The 24,726-nt window shown below is 33.7% G+C and overlaps 2 protein-coding genes across 2 annotated transcripts; one reads left to right on the forward strand and one right to left on the reverse strand.

Moving 5' to 3' along the window:
• The first annotated feature begins 50 nt into the window (after positions 1-50).
• LOC127727223 (coiled-coil-helix-coiled-coil-helix domain-containing protein 7-like) lies at positions 51-13,694 on the forward strand. Its single transcript, XM_052234698.1, has 3 exons — positions 51-262; positions 5,627-5,725; positions 12,904-13,694. The coding sequence occupies exons 1-3, from the start codon at positions 80-82 to the stop codon at positions 13,015-13,017; spliced, it is 396 nt and encodes a 131-aa protein (XP_052090658.1). The 5' UTR covers positions 51-79; the 3' UTR covers positions 13,018-13,694.
• A 619-nt stretch (positions 13,695-14,313) lies between these two features.
• Positions 14,314-24,149, reverse strand: LOC127727215 (multiple epidermal growth factor-like domains protein 10). The gene is made up of 7 exons (XM_052234689.1): positions 23,955-24,149; positions 23,273-23,512; positions 18,296-18,433; positions 17,898-18,029; positions 17,355-17,619; positions 16,861-16,895; positions 14,314-15,906 (listed from the first exon to the last, which is right to left on the reverse strand). The coding sequence occupies exons 1-7, from the start codon at positions 24,133-24,135 to the stop codon at positions 15,644-15,646; spliced, it is 1,254 nt and encodes a 417-aa protein (XP_052090649.1). The 5' UTR covers positions 24,136-24,149; the 3' UTR covers positions 14,314-15,643.
• Between the last annotated feature and the right edge of the window lie 577 nt (positions 24,150-24,726).

The raw sequence follows: 24,726 nt of genomic DNA on the forward strand, positions 1-24,726 counted from the left end.
TGGCAGCGCCCATGTAGAATGTAAACAAACAACCGACTGAAGGACATTTACATAAGAAATATTAAAGATAACTAAAAATATGCCAGAAATGTCCACAGATGATTTTGACCAAAGACATAAGAGTGCGAACGAGATAGTTGAAGAACGACGAAGAAAAACAATTGAAGATAAGAGGAAGAGGGTGAATGAGATTGTAGAAGAAAATAGAAAGAGAGTGGCCAAGGAAAAATTGGAAGCCGTACTAAGACATCCATGCAATCGTGTAAGACAACTTACTAATTGCCCTTTCTAAACTAATTGTCCAATCACATTGATTACAAAGGCCTTGACATTCTGTTGTCAAATTTTGAGTCTGGGACACCCCCCCCCCCCCCCGAATTCTAGTCACTTCGACACCTGGTTAAATCAGCACCTGGTCAATTCGGGACCTAATGTATTAAGTACACAGGAAATATAAAAAAAAACAATTAAAATTACAATGATTAAATTTGTTTTTATCCTCATATGTGGATGCTTCTTTGTTTTATCTCAGTTATTTTAAATATAAAACATCAAAAACTACCTGAAAATGGTTAAAATAACAAGCAGGTTATTCCATAATTTTTTTAAATGATACCCAATCAAACTTAGTTAATTAAATACTGAGAAAACTTCAAACAGCACACTTCTGCTTCTGCTTCTGCCTGATAATGGCCACAATCAACGAGCTGATTATTATGCCATGACTTAGGTGTGCATACAGACCCCCTCCCCCCAATTTGATAATTTAGTTCAGCTTTGTCAGTGAGGCTTTAAAGGCCTCGACTGACGATGCTGATGCTACCCCAGGAGGGAGAGCGTTCCAATCCCTGATATTTCTCGGGAAAAATGAGTATTTCCTGTATTCATTTCTGGATGCTGGAATTTGGAAACTTTTGTCGTGCATGTTCCTCGACAGTCGTGTTGGTTGCATAAGACGACCTTCCTTAATTACAGCCACTTTGTGGTTTTGTTATTTTATAGAGCATAGTTAGTCTAGCGTCTTTTCGCCTTTTTTCCAGAGATGGCCATTCCAGGTGCTCAATCATTTTGCTGACACTTGAGTGGTTATGGTGTTTCAGTAAACAACTGATTATTTTTTATTGTGTATTCTAACAGCTTAATTGCATGCGCTGATTTTTGAATCGGGGTCCGTTTTGTCATGTGAATTTCTCACTTATTATGAGTAATATGATAACTATATTTGGTATATGGGTTCCTTGCAACGTCTACATGTCCGTCAGACAGAGTTCACCTGACCTCAACCTCATTTAATGGATCAGTGATCAAGGTTTAAATTTCGTGTTTAGGTCTATTTCTCAAATACTATAAGCAGAAGGTCAGCTATATTTGGTGTATGGAATGATTGTAATGGGCACATGTCAGTCTGGCAGGTATCATCTGAACTTGACCTCATTTTCATGGTCCATTGGTCAATGTTAAGTTTTGTGTTTTTGTCTGTTTTTCAAGTACTATAAGCAATAGGTCAAATATATTTGGTGTATGGAAAGATTGTAAGGTGTACATGTCTGTCTGGAAGGTATAATCTGACCTTGACCTAATTTTTATGGTTCATAATCATTGGTCAATGTTAAGTTTTTGTGTATTTGTCTGTTTTCCAAGTACTATAAGCAATAGGTCAGCTATATTTGGTGTATGGATAAGTTGGTATGGAATAATTGTAAGGTGCACATGTCTGTCTGGCAGATATCATCTGACCTTGACCTCACATTTATGGTTCATTGGTCAATGTTAAGTTTTTGTGTTTTTGTCTGTTTTTCAAGTACTATAAGCAATAGGTCAACTATATTTAGTGTATGGAATGATTGTAAGGTGTACAAGTCTGTCTGGAAGGTATCATCTGACCTTGATCTAATTTTTATGGTTCATTGGTCAATATTAAGTTTTTGTGTTTTTGTCTGTTTTCCAAGTACTATAAGCAATAGGTCAGCTATATTTGGTGTATGGAATAATTGTAAGGTGCACATGTCTGTCTGTCTTGACCTCACATTTATGGTTCATTGGTCAATGTTAAGTATTTGTGTTTTGGTCTGTTTTTATACGACCGCAAAAAAATTTTGAGGTCGTATATTGGTATGACGTTGGCATCATGATCGTCGTCCGAAGACACATTGGTTTTCGCACTCTAACTTTAGTTTAAGTTAATGGATCTCTATGAAATTTTACCATAAGGTTCAATACCACAAAAGGAAGGTTGGGAATGATTTTGGGGGTTATGGTACCAACAGTTAAGGAATAAGGGGCCAAAAATAAGCATTTTTGTAACTTCCAGACAAAACTTGTGAGTTAGTGTATGGATCTCTCTGACATTGTACAAAAAGGTTCCATATCTCAAAGGGAATGCTGGGATTGATTTTGGGGGAAATTGCCTCAAAATTTTAGGAATTAGGGGCCAAAAAAGGGGCAAAAAACAAGCATTTTTATATGGACAAATTCTTTAGTACAAAACATAATTTAAAGCAGTGTAAGGGAGATAAATCAAATACATCATTTGAATTACCTCCCTTACACTGCTTTTAAATTATGTATAAAGTAATGGTTAATGAACAATTAAGACAATTTAAAACAGTGTAAGGGAGGTAATCCACATACAACGTTTTGATTACTTCCCTTACACTGCTTTTAAATTATGTTTAAAGAAATGCATATTTATAAAGGAAGACCAGTAAAAATATCTGCAAATGTTGCATCTTTTTTTTTTTACAAAAAAATCCATATGAAATATTTGACACCATATTTTAAATTCTATTATAAAATAGACTAAGTTAGCACTATGGTAAATTTAAATGGGTAATTATGGTTGCAAATTCCATTGGAAATTTGAATTGAGATTATGACCATATCTTGAGGGAAAGATTTTTTGGGGGAAAAGGGGGGGGGGGGGGTAAAAAGAAATTGTGGGGGTCAATTTTTTCTCATTTCAGATTTAAAAAGAATTATTCTTCAAATATTATTTTTTTTTTCAAATTTCAAATATTGAAAAATTTCAAGAAGTAATCTTTAATTGCACAGTATGGCGCATTAGATTTGTAAAATCTTTGACCACATTTATTTATTTGTTATGCCATATCTGAACTTGTATTTAGATTTTTAATTTTGGGTCCAGTTTTCATATTGGTCTACATTAAGGTCTAAAGGGTCCAAAATTAAACTTAGTTCGATTTTAACAAAATTGAATATATGGGGTTCTTTGATATGCTGAATCTAAACATGTATTTAGATTTTTGATTTCGGGCCCAGTTTTCAAGTTGGTCCAAATTGGGGATCAAAATTAAACTTTGTTTGATTTCAACAAAAATTGAATATATGGGGTTCTTTGATATGCTGAATCTTACCATGTATTTAGATTTTTTATTTGTGGGCCCTGCTATCAAATTGGTTCATATTGAGGTCACAAGGGTCCAAAATTAAACTTTGTTTTATTTCATCAAAAATTGAGATATTGGGGTTCTTTGATATGCCAAATCTAACCTGTATTTAGATTTTTAATTTTGGGTCCAGTTTTCAAATTGGTCTACATTAAGGTCCAAAGGGTCCAAAATTAAACTTAGTTTGATTTTAACAAAAATTGAATTCTTGGGGTTCTTTGATATGCTGAATCTAAACATGTGTTTAGATTTTTGATTATGGGCCCAGTTTTCAAGTTGGTCCAAGTTGGGGTCCAAAATTAAACTTTGTTTGATTTCAACAAAAAATGAATATATGGGGTTCTTTGATATGCTGAATCTAACCATGTATTTTGATTTTTGGGCCCCGTTATCAAATTGGTCCACATTGAGGTCAAAAGGGTCCAAAATTAAACTTTGTTTGATTTCATCAAAAATTGAATCTTTGGATTCTTTGATATGCTGAATCTAACCATGTATTTAGATTTTGGATATTGGACCATAATAGGTAAATTAAAAAATTTTAAGTTCTTAGACCACATTCATTCTGTGTCAGAAACCTATGCTGTGTCAAATATTTAATCACAATCCAAATTCAGAGCTGTATCAAACTTGAATGTTGTGTCCATACTTGCCCCAACTGTTCAGGGTTCGACCTCTGCGGTCGTATCAAGCTGCGCCCAGCGGAGCATTTTATTTTTTATATGAAATCATTTTTAATATGTACATGATGTAGTAGGCGACTGGAATTAAAATTATTGAAAAAAGTTTAATATATATATTTTATAATGGATGGAAAATGCATATTTCCCAGAAAGTCTTCACAATTTATTCAAGAAAGTGTTGAACTTTTCAATTATAGGCAACTTCCAGTTTATAATTGAAAGTCTCCTTGCTAAAATGGGACAAACATTGAAAAGATCGGAGGTAATATTTTGTCACTAGATTTCCCACTGTATACTAGTATAATAGTCCCAGGTAATACTTCTACATTCGAGCAATGTTTGATCAATAACCATTATTAAATGGATTTTGCTTTTATGTATTTATGGTATTATTCTTTTAAATAAGATGTAAATTTATGGGGAAAAAAACTAAAAATATTATTGAAATGAATTAGTCCTATGCTGTTTGGCTTCATTTATAGTTTAGCAATTAATTAGAATAAAAAGTATATGTGTGGTTTGGTTTCCTAACTGTCCATTTTTTTTCCCTTTCTTATAAAAATAAAAAGTTAAAAATAGCATCCTTGACTTCTCTTGGATTTATTTATTGTTGTTTTTTTTACAAACTTGTAAGTAAATCCAAACAGACTTATTTTAAATTCAGCAAAGTTATTTTTTTGTTTTTTTTAATATTCGTTCATTATTTCTGTCAGACCACTGGACAATTGAAATAAAATGTGAACTTTTGTCATGAAAAAGGTTCCTTAGAATTATAGAACTGTATAATGCCTTATTATGATCGTTTTTTTCTTCCCCAACATCTTCGAATTCCTTAGTTGGGTCTTCACTTCTCCAGTCTGTTTGGTTGCCAGGGATAAATCACATCTCCCTAAAATTCTGAAGTGTGGTCACCTCTGATCAACCAACATTGAGGTAACATGTACATTTTCTAAAATCATTACTAATCATACACAAAGATAAGTGAATATCATCCTTTCTATAAAAAAAATAAGAAATAAAAAAAAATAATTAAAGCTCTACCTACCTACCCTATTTTTTATTTGAATGAAACCAGAACCACACATACTTTTTTATTTGGCCTTATGTGTAATAAATTTTATCTCCATGACTGTTTAAATGACTACAATTCACATGAAGCTTTGGTGGTTTAATTTTGAAAGTAACATCTTTGTAAAGTAAACTAGTAAGCTAAGAAAAAGTTAAAATAGTGAATAGGTTTTTAGGCAAAAAGGATGAAAACCATATGGAAAAAAAATCTCCCTCTGTTTGCTCATGAATTCCAATATTCTCCACTTTAAATGGTTGAATTTTTCATCTAAAAATTAACTATTTTGAGTGAAGAAGTAATGTACCTGAACTCATCCACAACAGAAGGAGAGTCTAGATATCAAAATCACTTTCAGGAAAATTTAAAGACAAATTATTGAACTTTTATATTGATTTAAATTTCTATCTGCCTCAAGCTAAAATATCAAATTAAATGTGAATATCCTTAATTTGTTTTTTGCATTATAGGAGAAAGAAATGTCATATCAATGTTTAGAAGATAATGGCTATGATAGAAGTAGATGTGAAATGTATTTTGAAAATTACAGAAACTGTTCCAAGTTTTGGGCAAGTATTTAATCAAATTAGTTTTGTGTAAGTTACCTAACAGTTACATGTATGCAAAATTTAGATATGACTATAAATATTTGGCTTATTCAGTCTTACATACAGTTGCTTTTCTTTATCAGGCGTCACCAAAATCTAACATGTTATATCATGAGAGATTTCTTAAGAATGATTGCACTGCATTACTAATGTAAAATAAGGAGATGTGGTATGATTACAAATGAGACAACTGAGTCCAAATGATGTGGATTTAAGCAACTATAGGTCATCATACAGCCTTCAACAATGGGCAAAAGCCATACTGTAAAGTCAACTATAAAAGGCCCCAACATTTATTTGAACCATCATTAGGATGGCAAGATTCATTGATCTTAGAACACTATATATCATCAGTTATATTAAATGAACCAACTCAACAAATGAGGGTTGTGTATTGATATGCTTTTGTTGAAATGAAATCCATTGAAACAATGAGTTGAAGCAAATTAAGTTTTGTGTTGCTTCTCTATCAGCGTTAACACTACACTGTTCCCAGCCAAGATGATTTCCATAACTGTGAGTAGAGGTTGTTGCCACATAGATCTACCATTGTTCCCAGCCAAGATGATTTCCATTACTGCGAGCAGGTTTTTTTCCCACTTTTCCCACTGTTCTCAGCAAATATTATTTCCGTTAATGTAAGCTGAGCAGTGGTTGTTTTCCCTTTGCAACTGTTCCCAGCCAAGATTATCTCCATTGTTGACAACTTGTGAGAAGGGGTTGTTTCCTAATCTGCCACTGTTCAGAGCGAAGATGATTTCCGTTACTGTGGGTACAGTAGAGGTTATTCCACATCTGCCACTGTTCCAAGCCAGGATGATTTCCGTTACTGTGAGTAGAGGTTGTTTTCACATCTGCCACTGTTCCCAGCCAAAATGATTTCCGCTACTGTGAGAAGAGGTTGTTTTCACATCTGCCACTGTTCAGAGCCAAAATGATTTCCGTTTATACTGTGAGTAGAGGTTGTTTTCACATCTGCCACTGTTCCCCGCCAAGATGATTTCCGTTTTTGTGAGGAGAGATTGTTTCCACATTTGCCACTGCTCCAAGCCAAGATGATTTCCGTGACTGTAAGCAGTGGTTTTTATTTCCACTTCTCCGACCGTTCCCAGCGAAGATAATTTCCATTATTGTGAGAAAAAGAGAGATGAAAGATACCAAAGGGAATTCAAACTCATTGTCGAAAATAAACTGACAACGCCATGGCAAAGTAAAATAGACCAAAAGACAAACAACAGTATACAATACACAGCATAGAAAACTATTAAAGACTGGTCAACACAAACCACACTAAAAACCGGGGTGATCTCAGGTGTAAGCAGATCCTGCTCCACATGTAGCACCGTCGTGTAGCTCATGTAAGTACAAACCCGTGATAAGTCTTATTCAGTAGGTCATATTTGAGGAAAAGGAGGACGTGATTGTGGTTACGACGATGTTCCTGATGAAGGTAAATCTTCGTCCATAAAATTTTCGTAGGGATGATTTCGACTTCACCACTTGGAAGTCTTGGTTTAAAAGCTTCCTCGTGAGCAGCAACACTCTACCAAGGAATCATGATAGAAAACGCAAACCCTGGAATATCGTATCAACTGGGAGATATATACTCCATATGCAGGCGCTGTTGGAATGTTGCTACATAGAAATGGAAAGTTCACAATTGGGAAGCTGATATCATCTCTCTTGTTGTAAAGTTTTGTTCTCAACAGACCCTCATTGTCAATTTCTAGATGTAAGTCAAGATATGAGGCAGACTTAACTGTATCTGTTGTATCCTTTATTTCAAGTTGATGGGATAGATAGGTTCAATAGTCTCCAAACTTTATAAATTATTTAGTAAGAGGGCATCATCTTTTTAGCGGAAAGTGAAGTTAAAGGATAATGCTAGCTCTTTTTCATTCTTCATAAGAAGGTCCTGTATGAAGTTAGTCTCATATGAATAAAGGAACAAGTCGACAAGAAGAGGAACACACTTGGTTCCCTTGGGAATGCCGATTGTTTGTTGAAAAACACGTCCTCCAAACGTAACAAATATGTTGTGAATCAAGGAATCAGGCATGTTGATAATGTCACTAGACAATTTCAGAGAATTTTTTGTTTGGACTCAGAAGTACGATTTTTTCTTCCCTAGGACAAGATATTTGTATCTACGTTGGCCATTCTTTTTTATAAAAAATTTGTCTTTTAGTTTGAAATGGGGAATACTTGTGTAAAGTGTAGAAAAGTTAAATTTTTTAATACTATTGCCAGATGAAAGAGTTTTAGATTGTATGTTCTCTAACAGATCTTTGGATTTTTTTAGTATCCACATCTAATTCACGCCGCCTCTAGAGTATGTAATTTCACTATAACTTTAAGGCCCGGCTTTGATTGCTGATAAAATTTGTTAATAATTTAGAAACAGGTTTCGTGGAGCACTTGAATTGATTGATTGATTGGTCTTTAACGCCACTTTCAGTACCTTTGTGCTATTTCTTGGCGGTCAGTTTTATTGGTGGAGGAAGCCAGACTGCCCGGAGAAAACCATTGACCTTCGGTAGGACAAATGACAATCCTAGTCAATTAAGATTGGCGTCGAGCGCACCTACCGCGTGCGGGATTCGAACTCACAACCTCAGTGTGGACAGGCTAGTGATACAGTAGTTTGACTACTTAGACCACTCGGCCACCGAGGTCCCTGGAGCACTTGTAAGACCAAGCAATATAACGTTGTTTGTAAGGCTACTTATATAATTTAGGTATCCAATACAGCGAATGAAGATCAAGTTCTTTATCCTTGGTTGAAATTCCAAAGGAACATATAAAAGACCTATGATTATCCAGGATTTCCTCCTTAGTAAGTGTCGTTGGCTTATATGTTGAGGTTCCAAATAAATTGTCAATACCTATTTCATTCATCAAGCAGTCTATGTAATGTGATTCACACACAAAAACGATGTTGTTTGGGGCTTTATCTGCGGGACAACAACACATTTGTCATGGAAGTAGGGTAGGCCAGGTTCTTTGCAACATTTGGGTCTTTAAAGATTGATGTAGCATATGTATTCATAGACCCATTCAGTTTTTTTAATTTTGATTTGTATGAACGACCTCACAGCCATAATCCATTCGGAAAGAGTATCTACGTCTTCTCGCGTTTAATCCATTGCCTGGCATAATCCTCGGCTGAATCTATCTGTATTTCAAAGTTGTGTTTCCGATTGATGGATTTAGGCTCACGATATTTCGAGCCTTTGTATAGCACATTTTGCAGAGAAGTGTTATTGACAATGTTTATGTCACCAATAATAACGTGGTCAGTCGGATTATGTATGAAAGGGGAACTAGCGCAGGTGCAATCAAGAGGTTTAGACTTGAAGTCGTCAATATTGAGATCCTGCAACACGTGTTTGTAATTGGAAATTTTAGTTGCAATTGGTTTGGTATAGGTTTAAGAAATGATAGGTACAGGCTGATTTTTAAAATAGGGAGGTATTTTCGAGTGAACTTATTTATGACGAAGGATATTGCCCAAGTTAATGGCATCAAGACCTTTGTTGGCAAAGGAAATTTTAGAAAGGATCTTTTCTCCTCTTCATCTTTTCCAAATGTCTGTGACTAGCAATACCCGAGATGATAGCTGTAAGTTTGTATTGGTTTGAATTGGGGTTTGTAACAGTTGTTTTTTTAAGCAAAAGTTGTACAGAAAATAACGTTTTGAAAGGGGTAGTGAATAAAACTTGGGGCGAATATGATGAATAACCAACGACTTTTGTATAAAACTATAAATGGCAGAACATCATTTATAGAGACATCATGGAGAGAAGTTGATGTATAATGACGATGACCATGACTGCTTATATGTCGAGGAGTAGAGTTTAAAATGTTCATCACATTCACCGAGCTACAGACAGGACTAGATAGAATAGATAGGAAGCTATTAAACCTAGAGTTCCAAGGAAGAAGAGGTTAATTGTTTCCACATCTCCTACTGTTCCCAGCCAAGATGATTTCCATTACTGTGAGTCGAAGGTGTTTCAAAATCTCCCACTGTTTAAAGCCTAGACGATTTCAATTACTGTCAGCATTGGTTGTTTCCACATCTCCCACTGTTCCTAGTAAAAGTGATTTTCATTTCTATGACCATAGGTTGTTTCCACTTTTGCCACTGTTCCTAACCAAGATGATTTCCATTACCTATACCAATGTTTTTTTGTCACATCTCCCAATGTGTTTAGATAATATGATATCCATGGCGGTGAGTAGAGGTTATTTCCACATCTCCCAACGTTCCCTGTCAAGATGATTCTCATTACTGTAATGGGAGTTGTTTCGCCATCTCCACCTGTTCCCGTCCAAGATTATTTCCATTGCTGTGACCAGAGGTTGTTTCCACATCTCCCCCTCTTCCTAGCAAAGGCGAATTCAATTATTATGAGCAGTGGTTGTTTCCACACCTCCCACTGTTTCCAGCCAAGGTCATTTCTGTGGTTGTTTCCAAATTTTCCACTGTTCCCAGCCAAGATGATATCAATTGCTGTGACGAGAGGTTGTTTCCACATCTCCCACTGTTCAAAGTCAATGTGATGATTATTACTGTGAGCAGTTGTTGTTCCCTCATCTCCCTACTGTGTCAAGCCGAGATTATTTACATTGTTGTGAACAGAAGTTGTATTCACATCTCCCACTGATCCGATCCAAAGTGATTTCCATTACTGTGAGTAGACGTTGTTTCCACTTCCCCTACTGTTCATAGCCAAGATGATTTCCCATTGCTGTGAGTTGATAGAAGTTAACAACTATAGGTCACCATACGGCCTTCAACAATGAGCAAAACCAATACCGCATAGTAAGCTATAAAAGGCCCCGAAATGACAAATGTAAAACATTTCGAACGAGAAAACTAACGGCCTGATTTATGTACAAAACAAGGAAAGAAAAACAAATATGATATACAGCAACAAACGACAACCTAGCCAAGGTTGTTTCCCAACCTCCCACTGTTCCGAGTCAAGATGATATCCATTACTGTGAGTAGAGGTTGTTCCCACTTCTCCCACTGTTTCCAGCCAAGTTGATATCCATTACTGTGAATAGAGGTTGTTCCCACTTCTCCCACTGTTTCCAGCCAAGATGATATCCATTACTGTGAGCATTGGTTATTCCCACTTCCTCCACTGTACCAAGCCAAGATGATTTTCATTACTGTGAGTAGTAGTTGTTTCCACTTCACCCACTGTTACTTACCAAGATGATATCCATCACTGTGAGCAGTGTTTGTTTCCACTTCTCCACTGTTCCCAGTCAAGATGATATCCATTACTGTGAGTAGAGGTTGTGTCCACTTCTCCCATTGTTCCAATCCGAGATGATAACCATTTAATACTGTGAGTAGAGGTTGTGTCCACTTCTCCCATTGTTCCAATCCGAGATGATATCCATTACTGTGAGCAGTGGTTGTTTCCACATCTCCCGCTAGCCAAGATGATATCCATTGCTGTGAGTAGAGGTTGTTTCCACATCTCCCACTGTTCCAAGCCAAGATGATTTCATTACTGTGACCAGAGTGTGTTTCCACATCTCCCACGGTTCATAGCAACGGTGGTTATGCTACTGTGAATAGAGGTCGTTGCACAACTGCCACTATTCCCAGGCACGGGGATTTCCATTTGATTATTATATCTTGAACCACTGACAGGATTTCAATCACTTTTTCAATGATAGTACATTGACAATCTGATTAAAATTCTGATTTATATACTCATTTGAGATGTATGAGGATAACGAAAGCAGAGATATATATTTTAATTAGATTGATACATTGACTTTTGATATACACAGTGTACTTGATATTTTATATTTTTGGAAAGATTGGAACTATTGAACTAAAATATACTCTACAACTTTTAATCTTTAGTGTTACATAATCATGATAACTGTTTTCAAATTCAATAAGCAATTATTAAGAGGAGAAAAATAGTATACCTATGTTTCAACTTACAAAATGCCCCCAAAACAACCTTTTTATATAAATTGTTGGAGACAATATAGATCTTAGTTTTATCTGTTGGTCCCATGTCCTACAAGGATAATTCATAAACTTTATTAGAAGAAGAAGAATCTTTATTTGGTGAGTTCTGTTTCTAAAGATAAAACGTTAAAGGTGAAACATGTAACAGGGAAGATTATTTGGTTAAGATATGAAATTGCAATTTAAACGAAATTGTTGTGCAAATTAAGGGACCCTCTATCCTTGATTCACATTTAGCTCATTTTATTTACTGAAAAGGTGCTTATCCTTCTAAAGACCTGCAGTTAATACAATTTTCAGCAATAGTGTTATATTAATGTTCTTTTTTGTCCACACCATACCTAAATATAATTTGAAATTATTCAAACTACTCTTCCAATCTTTCCATGAGTGATTTCCATCACTTTGATTTTTTATGGTTTCCCGTAGGAAACATACAAGTTCCCATGAAACTTTAGCTGCGACTCTTTTAATTATTGGCTGGATGTCAGTGATACTATTAGAGATTTTTGTACAGAAGTACATACTGCACCTATTATATTTTTGTCTCGCCTCAAAGAAGTCATGACTGGGAGAATTAGGCGTTTGAGGAGTCAATAGTGTTGAAGTTTGTCATTAAATCAGTTTTAAAGGGAAACAACAATGGTACAAATGTTGGTCAATGATATTTGGTATGCAGTTGTACATGTATAAAGCATAGGCAAATAATATTTCCTTAGAGTTTATGTGGCCTTGTTCCCCAGTCATGCTCTATTGGCTTTGTAATTTTTGCTTAGTTTACATGTTAATATGTGATAAGGTAAGTTTAATTACCGCTAATTGTTAGTCCATGATAAATGATGGGCAGTTGTATTAACATGAGCACTACTCATATCAATGGAGATTATATGCCCTTCACCCCATCAGTCATTGACTGTTTGACTTTTGCATAGTTTAAATAGTTTGTAATGAGGTCATTTAAGATGAACCACTTATGGTAAGTATTTGGGGTCTCAAGTAATAAAAGAAAATGAATTTGTATTTTTGGTTTATGAATTGGAGTTGCCGGGACAGTTTATTAGATTTTATATTATGATCAATGTAAATGACATTTTAAAATCACGATTGATAGTTTTATTTATTTTTACAGAATCGTGTAAGCTGGGAAAGATTGTTCAGAGGCATTAAACCTTCAATTCCTCCTCCTGAAGAAAGAGATGCTATTAGAGAAGAATTTGCAAAAAGAAAGGGCTATAATTACTGAATCTATTTATTTTGTGTATCTGAGGAAGCTACCATCTGGGAAAAAATGTCTACAGTGTGACCGTTTCCAATTGTTTTGATAAAGGCACATAGAGTTTGTCTGAATGAGTTCAAATGAATGTTACTGAAATTGGAGACGCTTGTATTTTAAACTCATCAATCGAATTAATACAAAGGCCACAAATTATATTTTTTTACATTTCATTGACATGCTTCATGACAGTCTTTATAGATGAAATATTAGTTTCTAGATATTGAATTATATATTTCTTCATAACATGTTGATGTTGTTTTTGTCATCATTATGAAATGAGGATTATTTTCCACTTTTTATCCAACCTGAAAATTTTAACGATTATGTCCATATTTGTAAATGACTTTTTTCCTTTTTCTTATACACTGCTATTTTTTAAAATTTAGCTTTAATACCTTCAGCCAAATATTTTTTTTTAATCATCTTTTTTTAAATTGTGTATTACAGTTTATCATAATTTTTTCTATCAGTTATAAAGTTAATCTCTTTGTGTTGATAGGGTGAGCCAAGATGTACATATTAGGAGTTATAAAAGAAAATCTTGCCGTTATTTATGAATAATGTACTTGATTTGTATGTATTTATAAGTCTTAAAAATGTTTGTTTATATGTAATGAATAAATGAGAAACAAGATTGTTATAAATTGTGTTGACAAGTTGTAGTCATTTCTTTTCCTGTGACTTGTATTGAGTTGAATAGGAATAAAGAGGGTAGCACCTTTGACATGTATGATTCATTCTTCATGTAATTTAAAGTTGTGTTCTATATCCAAGCACAGTTTTCTGATACTGAGTGACATACAATCAAATAATTTGGTATTATGGACTTTCTCTAGACAATAGAGGAATTAAGCAGCCTTCTAGGAAATGAAGATCAAGCTTACTTACTGCCCTGGACGACATTGGCCACAGGTCAAGCTAACAATCAGTTAATGCTTATTATACTATACGCAATAGGTCAACTATATTTGATGTATGGAATGATTGTAATGTGTGCATGTCTGTCTGGCAATGGTCATCTGACCTTTATCTCATTTTCAATATCGGTTAACAATACCACCAGCTTGTTGAACATTCACAAATACTCTTAGCAATAGGTCAACATATTTTGTGTATGGTAAGATTGGTAGGTTTGCATGTCTGTCAGACAGTGTTCACCTGAGCTTGACCTCATTTTCATGGTTCTTTTTGCATCGTTTACTTTTCATTGTTAGGTCCGGTTCTCAGACACTATATGCAGCAGATCAACTATATTTTATGCATGGAATACCTGTAATATAATTGTTATAACCAACTCCCCTTGAAATTATACTTCTAGAATACGACTAGCACTTATAACCAATTCCCCTTGAAAATAATACTTCTAAAATACGACTAGCACTTATAACCAATTCCCCTTGAAAATAGTACTTCTAGAATACGACTAGCACTTATAACCAATTCCCCTTAAAAATAATACTTCTATAGAATACGACTATATATAGATATAGGAAGATGTGGTATGAGTGCCAATGAGACAACTCTCCATCCAAGTTACAATTTATAAAAGTAAACCATTATAGGTCAAGGTAAGGCCTTCAACACGGAGCATTGGCTCACACCGAACAGCAAGCTATAAAGGGCCCCAAAAAATTACTAGTGTAAAACCATTCAAACGGAAAAACCAACGGTCTAATCTATATAAAAATGAGAAACGAGAAACAGGTATGAACTACATAAACAGACGACAACTACTGTAATCAGATACCTGACTTGGGACAGGTGCAAACATTTGCAGCGGGATTAAACGTTTTAATGGTACCAAACATTCTCCCTTTTCTGAAACAATAGTATAACATCACAACATAGAAAAACACACTATAAAATATCAATTGGAAGGCTTAACTCAATCAAAAAACGTAAATTAACACACAATGAACGAATAAATTTGACCTGTGACACCTGAATGCAAATACACAGTTAATAAAAAATTACAAGGGATAAATAATTAAAGTCAAAAGTAAATAAACAGGTTTAAACAAAGTTAAAGTATGATATCACTGTGAAATGTCAAACAATTTTTAGAAAATCATCACTTTTGAAGAAACCTGTGTCATATTATACACAGGTAAATAAAAATAATGTTGTTGTTAAGTATACTTCTTCTTCTGTTTGTATAAAATCTTCCGTGTAGGAATACCAAAGAAATTTCTTTAATATCAATAAAACTAACCTAACACTATATAATACTTCTAGAATACGACTAGCACTTATAACCAATTCCCTTTGAAAATAAACTTCTATAGAATACGACTAGCACTTATAACCAATTCCCCTTGAATATAATACTTCTAGAATACGACTAGCACTTATAACCAATTCCCCTTGAAAATAATACCTCTAGATACATATTTAGTTGCTTGCATTTACATAATATTTTCTTTCAAAAACATTTTAGAAATTTAAAACCATTCAAATTGACAGTATAATTCAACTTAATATGATTTTTTTTATTTTATAATTAAGTAGCGCAACTTTTGGATTTCTATCTTACTTTAATATACTTTCTTTAATGTCTCAATGCAAACACTTTTCTTTATATTTGATTGGCATTTTACTTTGAGATTGAGTAATAAATTGCTTCTTCGTCATCTAACCCCTCATAAATATTCATGTCAGTCTTTGATTCCCTTTTGTTAAGTTCATTATAACTGGTGTTGACTGGATCTAGGTAATAGTCTTTATTAGGTGGGACAGAGTAATCATTTACTGCTTTTCTTGATGGTAGTTGCTTTTGTTTATTCTTTGCCTTAGGATCATCGGTACTACTGCTTTGTTTCTTGCTCTTCAACACTGCCAGAACCTTTTTCTTTGGCCCTACATAATATGAATGTTATTATATATAAGAATCTGACTTATTTGAATACTTATCATTCACTCAGTGGCTAAATCATCTAAAGATGTAGTTATAAAATATATCTGGGCACTAATCCTGTAAAAAGTGACGAAAGGCCTTATATATTCGTGTAAAAATAAGGATGCAAGCTAAATGTATCAATTATTTAACAAAAAATCTCGACACATGTTTATGGTTGGTCGGGATTTTTTTTTTAACAAACAGACAACAGAATAGATTAGACACCTCTACTTCAGTACTTGGTACTGCGTTGGTATAAGGAAATTGATGTGTTCAAATTTTGGTGGAAAATCCCTTATCCCAACTCACGACATTAGATTATCTTTATTTTCCTCGTATTTAAAGCAAATATCCTACAAACTGGAAAGTTTACTCATAACGAACTGGTAATATATATTTATATTACTTTTACAGTACTGTATACTATAGCAGTTTTTGATGTAGATCTCTCTTTTTGTAATATCAGAAATATATATGGTAATAAGCCAAAATGATATATAAAATTCTTTTAACCAGTAGTCGTTCCTTGTTTTACCTAGAAAACTTAAAAGAAGTATACCATCATTTTTAGTTTTCTAATCGTTCTGAACATACATGAAATATTTGCCACTGGGCGTTAGGCAACCACCAATTAACCAATCAATCATTTTGACTTGGCATGCCAAGCAGTCGCATTTTTTACCACGTTACCCAGCTGGTTGATATTTACAGACCTCTTTATACACAGTCAGTTAAAAATAGTAAACATTTCGAAATATAAAATGTGAGGCAAGTAGAGCATTTTGAAGTTTAAAAATGATAAAATGGAGGTCTCCTAAATTACATACAAATTTGATATATATATATACATGTATATATAATATATGTGTGAGGATTTGGTAAGAAAAGGTTCAAACTGTCATTGTAAGCCATACCTTTAATTCCTGGTAGTTTCTTAAATAACTTCAGTCTGGAAAATGAAAATAAACATCATGAAACGTATGTATGGCACGACGAGTGTTTTAATTGATACAGATGTTTGGTGCTATCCATTTTCATAATAAACTGTTGTGTACAAGTCCCTAGCTGTATAACGTTGAGAACTTTGATTTATTCCAGTGAAATTTGAGTCGGTGTGTTTAGTGTTACAAATACCAAAAGGTAACAGGGATGTGCTAGAAAGTGAATAAAAAAATCCTTTTAAAAAGTACAAATCAAAGTAGGGATAAAAGGAAAATTTGATGAGATTAGCTCCATGTTTAACACATGTATAAAGATATGAAACGGGTTGACAAACTTTGTTTTTTTTCCACGAAAAAAATAAATTGTTTTAACGCCTACACTCCATCTACTGAGGTACACATTTGTCATTTGTCGATCTTTAAAAACACTTTTGAAAAGACGAAACTTCTTTTACATGCATGCTTACCTGCATGCTAATTTGACCACTGTCCCAAGAAGTACAGCATTGATAATGACAGCCACAGCTGTAACAGCATAAAATGTAGATGAGTTGACCATTCCATCTGGAGCCCCATTGCCAGACTGTTGTAAGGCTATTCGGCTACAAGTAGGTGGTTCCCAACCCTCTAGACACATACTATCTGGACAACTCCCATTCTGACTGTCACAAGCACCATGATCACAAAAACATCGGGTTTTGCAATTTTCTCCGTAAAACTCAGCTCCGCATTCTGTAAGATAAATACTATACGTTACATTATTTGGGGGTAGTTATCGAAAGATCTCTTTTAAATTATTTTCTTTTATAGAAATTTCTTCACAATCGGTAATAAAAAATGTAATACAATTTTCTTTGAAAATGATCGAACAACCTAGAGGGCATAAAATCAATCTAATTACAATTAAATCTTTTAATTGCTCCCGTTCTGATATGTCGCGCAGGATTTCATTTTAATTGGATTGAATGGCATAAAATGAATTTGACAGAAATAACATATATTGTGCTTACGTGATGTGCAATCAGTGCCCTGCCAACCAGCTTTACAACCTTCCAGACATGCTCCAAAAAAATCACAGGTTTGAGAGGCACAGTTTTCTGGGCACAACTCTGCTATACATGCTGTGATATCGGTCTCACAGTCTAAAGGAGAAAACAAATAGTAGACTCATTCAATAGGTTTTGGTATTGTAACTACACAAAGTGTGATATATGATGTATATGTAGATGATATGTCAGTATGGTGACCTATCATGACATACTGATCGAGGATAAGGAGTTGATGTACTTATTGCTATGTCTCATAAAAGATTTAGAAAATTAACTATATGTCACTGGTCTTTATTGAATGATGACATATGTAATAAAGCAAATTCAAAATGATAGCTATCAAAAGTAAAGCATATTACCTTGTTCACATTTAGGTCCAAAGTAACCATCTACGCACCCATATCTACAATCTCCAGTTACCGGATCACACTGACCATCTACACAATCTATTGGACATTCACTAGTACATTCAGTTCCGTAAAAACCTACTTGACAACCTAAAGAGAAATATACAAGATGTTTTAGTAAGTTTAGTGTTACCAGTCACATGTCTTAGACATTTCCGTTTTACTCTGTGTGTTGTATTAAGTTTCTAATTAACTCCCTTCTCCGGTGCGTGATTTACTGCTTTTGTGGTTCTTTTATTATTGTGAATGAATCTTATGTATAGGGTAGCACCAAAAGTTCCTTCTATCTATACCTAAAAAGTGGTTTAAATATCCTGGTAGTCGTATTTAATGTATAACAGAGTGAAACCGATGACATCAGGTTTCCTGGCCTGGGATAGGCGCATAAAAATGTGCGGGTTGAACATGGTTGTGAGCGCTCAACCCTCACATAAACTTGAACATTAGTGTAACTCCGGCCCTGCCATGCAAAGGTCGAAGTAGATATGACTAACGTCACGGGTGTCATTCGGTTTATCAAGAAAAATTATCGTGAAAGAATACCTAACGGTGGACAAGTATTGAGATTGGATCATGAAAGCTCTGATTTAGGATCGTTAAGGAAATCTTATCGAGAAGATATATGCAAGGTCAATTACTAATCTAATTTAATGAATTATACGGACAAATTTACAAAAAAATAAAACTGTCTGTCAAAATGGTTCATCAGTATGATAAGTATCTGATGAAAATCAAGGTTTAAAAGTACACCGTTTTTACAAAACTACAAAAGGCAGATTGCTCCTCGACATTTCAATGACATTAAATATGTAAACAAACAAGTTTTTTTTTCATAATTCGAATGACTAAACAACTTTTCTTTGTAAAATGTCATTCCTTTTTAATGATTCAATTGGTTCTTAAAGTTATTTTGTGTTAGCATAATCAGAAATTTTGCAAAGAATGAAATATTTACAAAAATTGATTTTTCGGATCGTGAAAGATCGCGTACCGCTTTCTGAAGATCGTGAAAAGGATCGTGAAAGATCGCGTACCGCTTTCTGAAGATCGTGAAAAGGATCGTAAAAGATCTGATGCTACGAAAACGTTCAAATCATTATTTAATTATAGGATAATTTATAATTTAAATTGGTTTAGCAAATACTGGATTTGCATGACTCATTCCGGTTCTCTTTTGTTGGTGAATAGGGACATAATCGTTCAATGCCATTGGAACTGATTATCTTATAATACCATACCGACTATGTGCCTTATAGCAATATCAATCTATCTTTCCGTTCTTCATAAGTTTTTGATTTCTTACACAAATTTAAGATTGATAATAGAACTTAATCGGCTAAATTACAGTTCAAGCTGGGTATCATGCACAATCGAGGTACGTTGATTGGTAATTTCCCTAATAAATTGGGTACAATGACGTATAGCTATTGTAAACAGATTGATCAAACAATCAAGTAAAAATAACGTTATCTTGGTACCTTTTTATTTAATGTCACCGAAGCCATGAAATATACAAATAAATTAGCCAATATTGTCATACTATGTAAGCACGATTGACATTACATATAACTGAAAGTAACAACCCTTACAAAAAAAAAAAAAAACAAAAAAGGAATGCGTACACATGCATATATTTCCAGGGTGGATGCATTAAGCATTACAGATACATATATACTTTTACTTTTCGACAATTTACGCTCCTAAAGATCCTTTCATCTTGTAAATCTACTTATCTAGACACGTTTTTTTAGTTATTTTAATAACTTCTAAGGAAAAGTGTTGAAATAAAAAAAAAAGTGAAAAAAAAATGAAAGCATTAATGTTCGTTCTTATTATTACACGCTTCAACTAGTTGCAAGTATATCAATTGGTAAAAGAAATATTGTTTTCTGATTATTAAGTCTGACTTGGCGCGGGATGTTTGCGCTTTTTGGTAGCACATTTGCGCTTTTTCAATAGGACATTTGCGCTTTATCAACATAACATAAAAAAACATTTAATATAAATAATAAAAAACATTCATATATTTATATACAGCTAAAAGCATCAAACTTTCCTCATCATGCTTGTGTCAGATGAAAACGACAACCCTCCAAGAGGGTGGATGGGAGTAAATTCCGTATAACAACCATGACTCTTTCTAAATATCAACAGATACAGCAGGTGGTTTAAAAATAAAAATTTCGGTCTTCATAAATTGAAACAATCTTAGATAAACTATGATGGTACAGTTCCTCGGACTATTCATGCAACAGAATAGTTTCCAATTTTAAATCCACTAATTAGAAATTAATTGAAGAATTTCGGTCAAAATTTAAATGTTCCATCCATAAAAGTTTCGTTTTCTCTATCATTTACCCAGAAACGTATACTATATTTTTTATAATATGTCTGGTTTAACCGAATATTTTTTTCTGATTTTGTCGTTTATTCGGAAGAACTTTCAAAGACTATGTGAACATCTTTCCATGACTTTGGTAAATTTTCTGAAGATTACAAGTAAACTATTATAGGTAAAAAGCACAAATGTCTTGTCAATTTTGTACAGGTGTATCAAAGTTTAAAGCACAAATGTCCATAGTGTTTGAAGCGCAAATGTCTTTTAGTGCTACAGGTAAAAAAGCGCAAACGTCCTGCGTCCGTCTGGTCACGCCTTGTCTTTCACGATCAAGATAATGCGTTGCCCGATCTTTCACGATCAATTTTAATGAAAAATCAACAAAATTTAATGTTTTTAAAAACAAAATGAGCGGTTTCAAGTAAAAAAAACTTTTATTTTACTGTACTATCTGACACACCAAAGATTCAGTTTCTAATATATCATTATATATTGGAATGTGACCGTTATAGGTACAAAACGTGTATTTTTAATGAATCCCATACATAGACTTGTGTTGCGTCTTTTGTGTTTTATCATAAAGGACTGCATATTTTCATTATCTTATTGCACAATATTATTGAGAAAGTTGAATAATTTTGACAGACATATTTTTTTTCGGATTTGTTCCGCCTTTTGAAAATACAGCCGATTTTTCACAGATTTTGAAGTAGAATATACAATTAATTACATTCACGATCCGATACCAGATCTTACTCGATCCGATCGCAAAGCTTGAGAATGACCACCGTTAGGTATTCTTTCACGACCATTTTTCTCGATATACCGAATGACAGCCGTGAACGTAAGAAATTTAACTGTATGATTTTAAAACCTTTATACTTTTTTAATAGAGGGGAGAGTAATACTTAAGGAAGATTTTTTTTCACCCACATGTTTGTTCGAATAATCATTTCGATGTTATATTATAAGATCTTATAAGTCTTATGTCATGGCAACAAAGAAGTTTATATGTTTAAACCCGTTTCGTGACGTCCTATTCAATTTCATAAAATTCTCCTTTCTTATGCAAGATGTATGCCAACAAGAAGTTAAAATCTGCAAAATTATAAATATCTTGGAGTTTTCCGATATTTTCACAATAAAAAACATTTGAATGCTCAAGTGTATATACACCTCGACTTCAGTAATATGAAGCTCGTCATAACGAATGGGTTAATACAATCTAATTAAAATATAGAACGCTGATTTCGTTATACTCCATATGAGTAGAACGAAATCATAGTTCTATATTTCAATTAGATTGGAGTTATTATGGATTTGTATTTCAGGTTTTGTGAATTCGTCATTACTAATTTTGAGGTGTGTATACATGTATATTATGAATTTTAGAATTTGCCATTAGAGATTTCATTAATCATTACTTATTCGAAAATCTGTAAATACAAATTAAACCAGAAGCTCTCAAGAGCCTGAATCGCTCACCTTTAATTTTTTGCTTAAATCTTTCATCAATGATTATTTTTGCTTTTCAATATATATTGATGAGTGGCTTAAAAATGCCATTTAAATGTTCTTTGTATCTGGGTATCTATATTTTCTTCAAAAGCAAAAAGTGCATTTTATCCCTATGTTCCATTTTAGCCATAGTGGCTATGTTTCTTGACGTACAAGGAAATAAAATACAAAATTTATACAAGATACCCTGAAACTCATTCAGCCCAAGTTTGGCTGAAATTGATTAAGCAGTTTCAAAGGAGAAGATTTTTTAAAGTAAGCAAATTAGATGATTGAATTGTGAAAAAAATGTCTTTAAAGGGAAATAAACCTTAAAGGGTCAATTGACAATTTTTGTCATATAAAAACTTATTTGTTGATCTTACTTTGCTGAAGATTTTTGCTGTTTACAGTTTATCTTTATATATAATAATATTCAAGATAATAACCAAAAACTAAAATTTCCTTAAAATTACCAATTTAGTTGCAGCAACCCAACAATGGATTGTTAGATTCATCTGAAAATTTCAGGGCTGATAGAACTTGACCAAATGAACTTTTTTACCCCATTTCAGATTTGCTCTAAATGCTTTAGTTTTTGAGATATAAGCCAAAAACTGCATTTTACCCCTATGTTCTATTTTTAGCCATGGCGGCCATGTTTTTTGACGAAACAGAAAATAAAACACAACCTTTATTCTAGATGCCCTAAGGATCATTCAGCTTAAGTTTGGTTGAAAGTGGTTCAGTAGTTTCAGAGGAAAAGATCTTTGAAATAGTTTATACCGGACGGACGACGGACGACAAGTGATGGCAAAAGCTCACATTTCCTTTTAGGAAAGGTGAGCTAAAAAAGGACTACCTCGAACACGATAATCTTGTTAGTATTCCAAATGTATAGTATTTATCCAAGAGAATTTCAAACTAAATCCAAACTTCTGTCAAAAGTAAAGAAAATATTTTGCACATAGTATTTGAACTTTCGATGGAGACTTTTTATACTTTTTGTGGTTAATTTGTTCCATTTTCTTCTTTTTTACCCTTTTCCCCGATAGCATTTTTAATCTACGATTATTCATTGTCATTATACATACCATAAACTTCAACTTCACACAGTTCTAGAAGCGCATGATTGGAGACACAGAGAGCTGTAGAGAAATTAGCTTCCGGTGGTCTCTGTATAATGACGGTGATAATTCTCCCTACAGCTTTACATTGAATTTCTTGGTATAACTCTGGATAGTTGTCTCCTTCGTGGTGATAACATCTCTCGCCAGATGGTACTGTTGTACCATTGGAAACATAAACTGAAAATCCGGCGAATCGCTTCTTCTCTTTAAATATCAACAATAAAAATAATTGTGGCGTTAACGTTATTGGGACATCAATCCAACAACACAACAAATAAAAGCGATATCAAAAGAGTGCGGTGTTCAACAATAGACAGGTGTCTAAGAATATTGCAAGCTCTATAATCCACCCATTCTACTTAAAGTGTGTGACAATCTTATTTCCGGCACCTATTCTCCACGAAAATTGTTATTCCTGATATATATTCCCCTGAAAATGGTATTCCCGATATATGTTACCCATGAACGAAAATATTGCTCCCGATATATCTTTCCCACGAAAATTTTGTTCTTTTTATCTATTCTCTATGAAATGTTATTCCCGGCATCTATTCCCCATGCAAATGTTACTAATATCTGTTCTCCATGAAATTGATCTTGACCCTCCAAGTCTATTCCCCATGTGAATGTAATTACATGTACTTACGAACATAAGGTGTTTCAGTTTCCTTGTAAAATATGTGTAGACTGTTTATAGTAGATACTTGTCTAAGTCTAACTTGCCACCACGCTTCAGCAACTTGTGTAGTGGTTTGAATACATTCCATTTGATCAGTATCACCGTCTACAACAAGTTCAGGATTATATTCTAATTCAGGTTCACTCATATCTGTTGGTCTTCTAATTGCTAAATTTTCTGTAAATATATTTCTTAATAGATGTATGGAATCGATTTACCATTTATATACTTTGATCAGACATGCTGATCAAATTCTGAACGTAGTGGCAATGATTTATAACTCTCATATAATATGGCTAACAAAGAACACAAGAAGAAACGCCAATCAATAAGGAAACAGTATTCTGACTCTGAGCTACTAAAACACGTGCTTTTCAAGAAGGTAGCAAATACCATTTTGATTTTTTGCTTTTACTAATCATTTGTTACCCTGACCTCCGACACTTGACAGGAGCCTACCAGTAAATGGTGGTACAACAGCACTGACAGAGACAATAATATGTTGTTGACGAGACCCATAAATGCACAAATGTATTTAGTAATTGTCTGTTAGAAATAATGATTTAAAGAAACGAGTATATTAATTGAGTTTTTTAATTGTTGATTTAAACTCTATTAATAGTCATAGATAATTGTAATTCATTTGTTGTTTATTCTTATATCAAACTGTTTTAACATATTGACGGGGAGAGGGAACATTCATTTCTTTGTTAGTAAAAGATTAGTAATTACATGTAGA

The sequence above is a fragment of the Mytilus californianus genome, unplaced genomic scaffold (assembly GCF_021869535.1).
Source record: "Mytilus californianus isolate M0D057914Y unplaced genomic scaffold, xbMytCali1.0.p SCAF_19, whole genome shotgun sequence".
In the NCBI taxonomy this organism is placed as follows: Eukaryota; Metazoa; Mollusca; class Bivalvia; order Mytilida; family Mytilidae; genus Mytilus; species Mytilus californianus.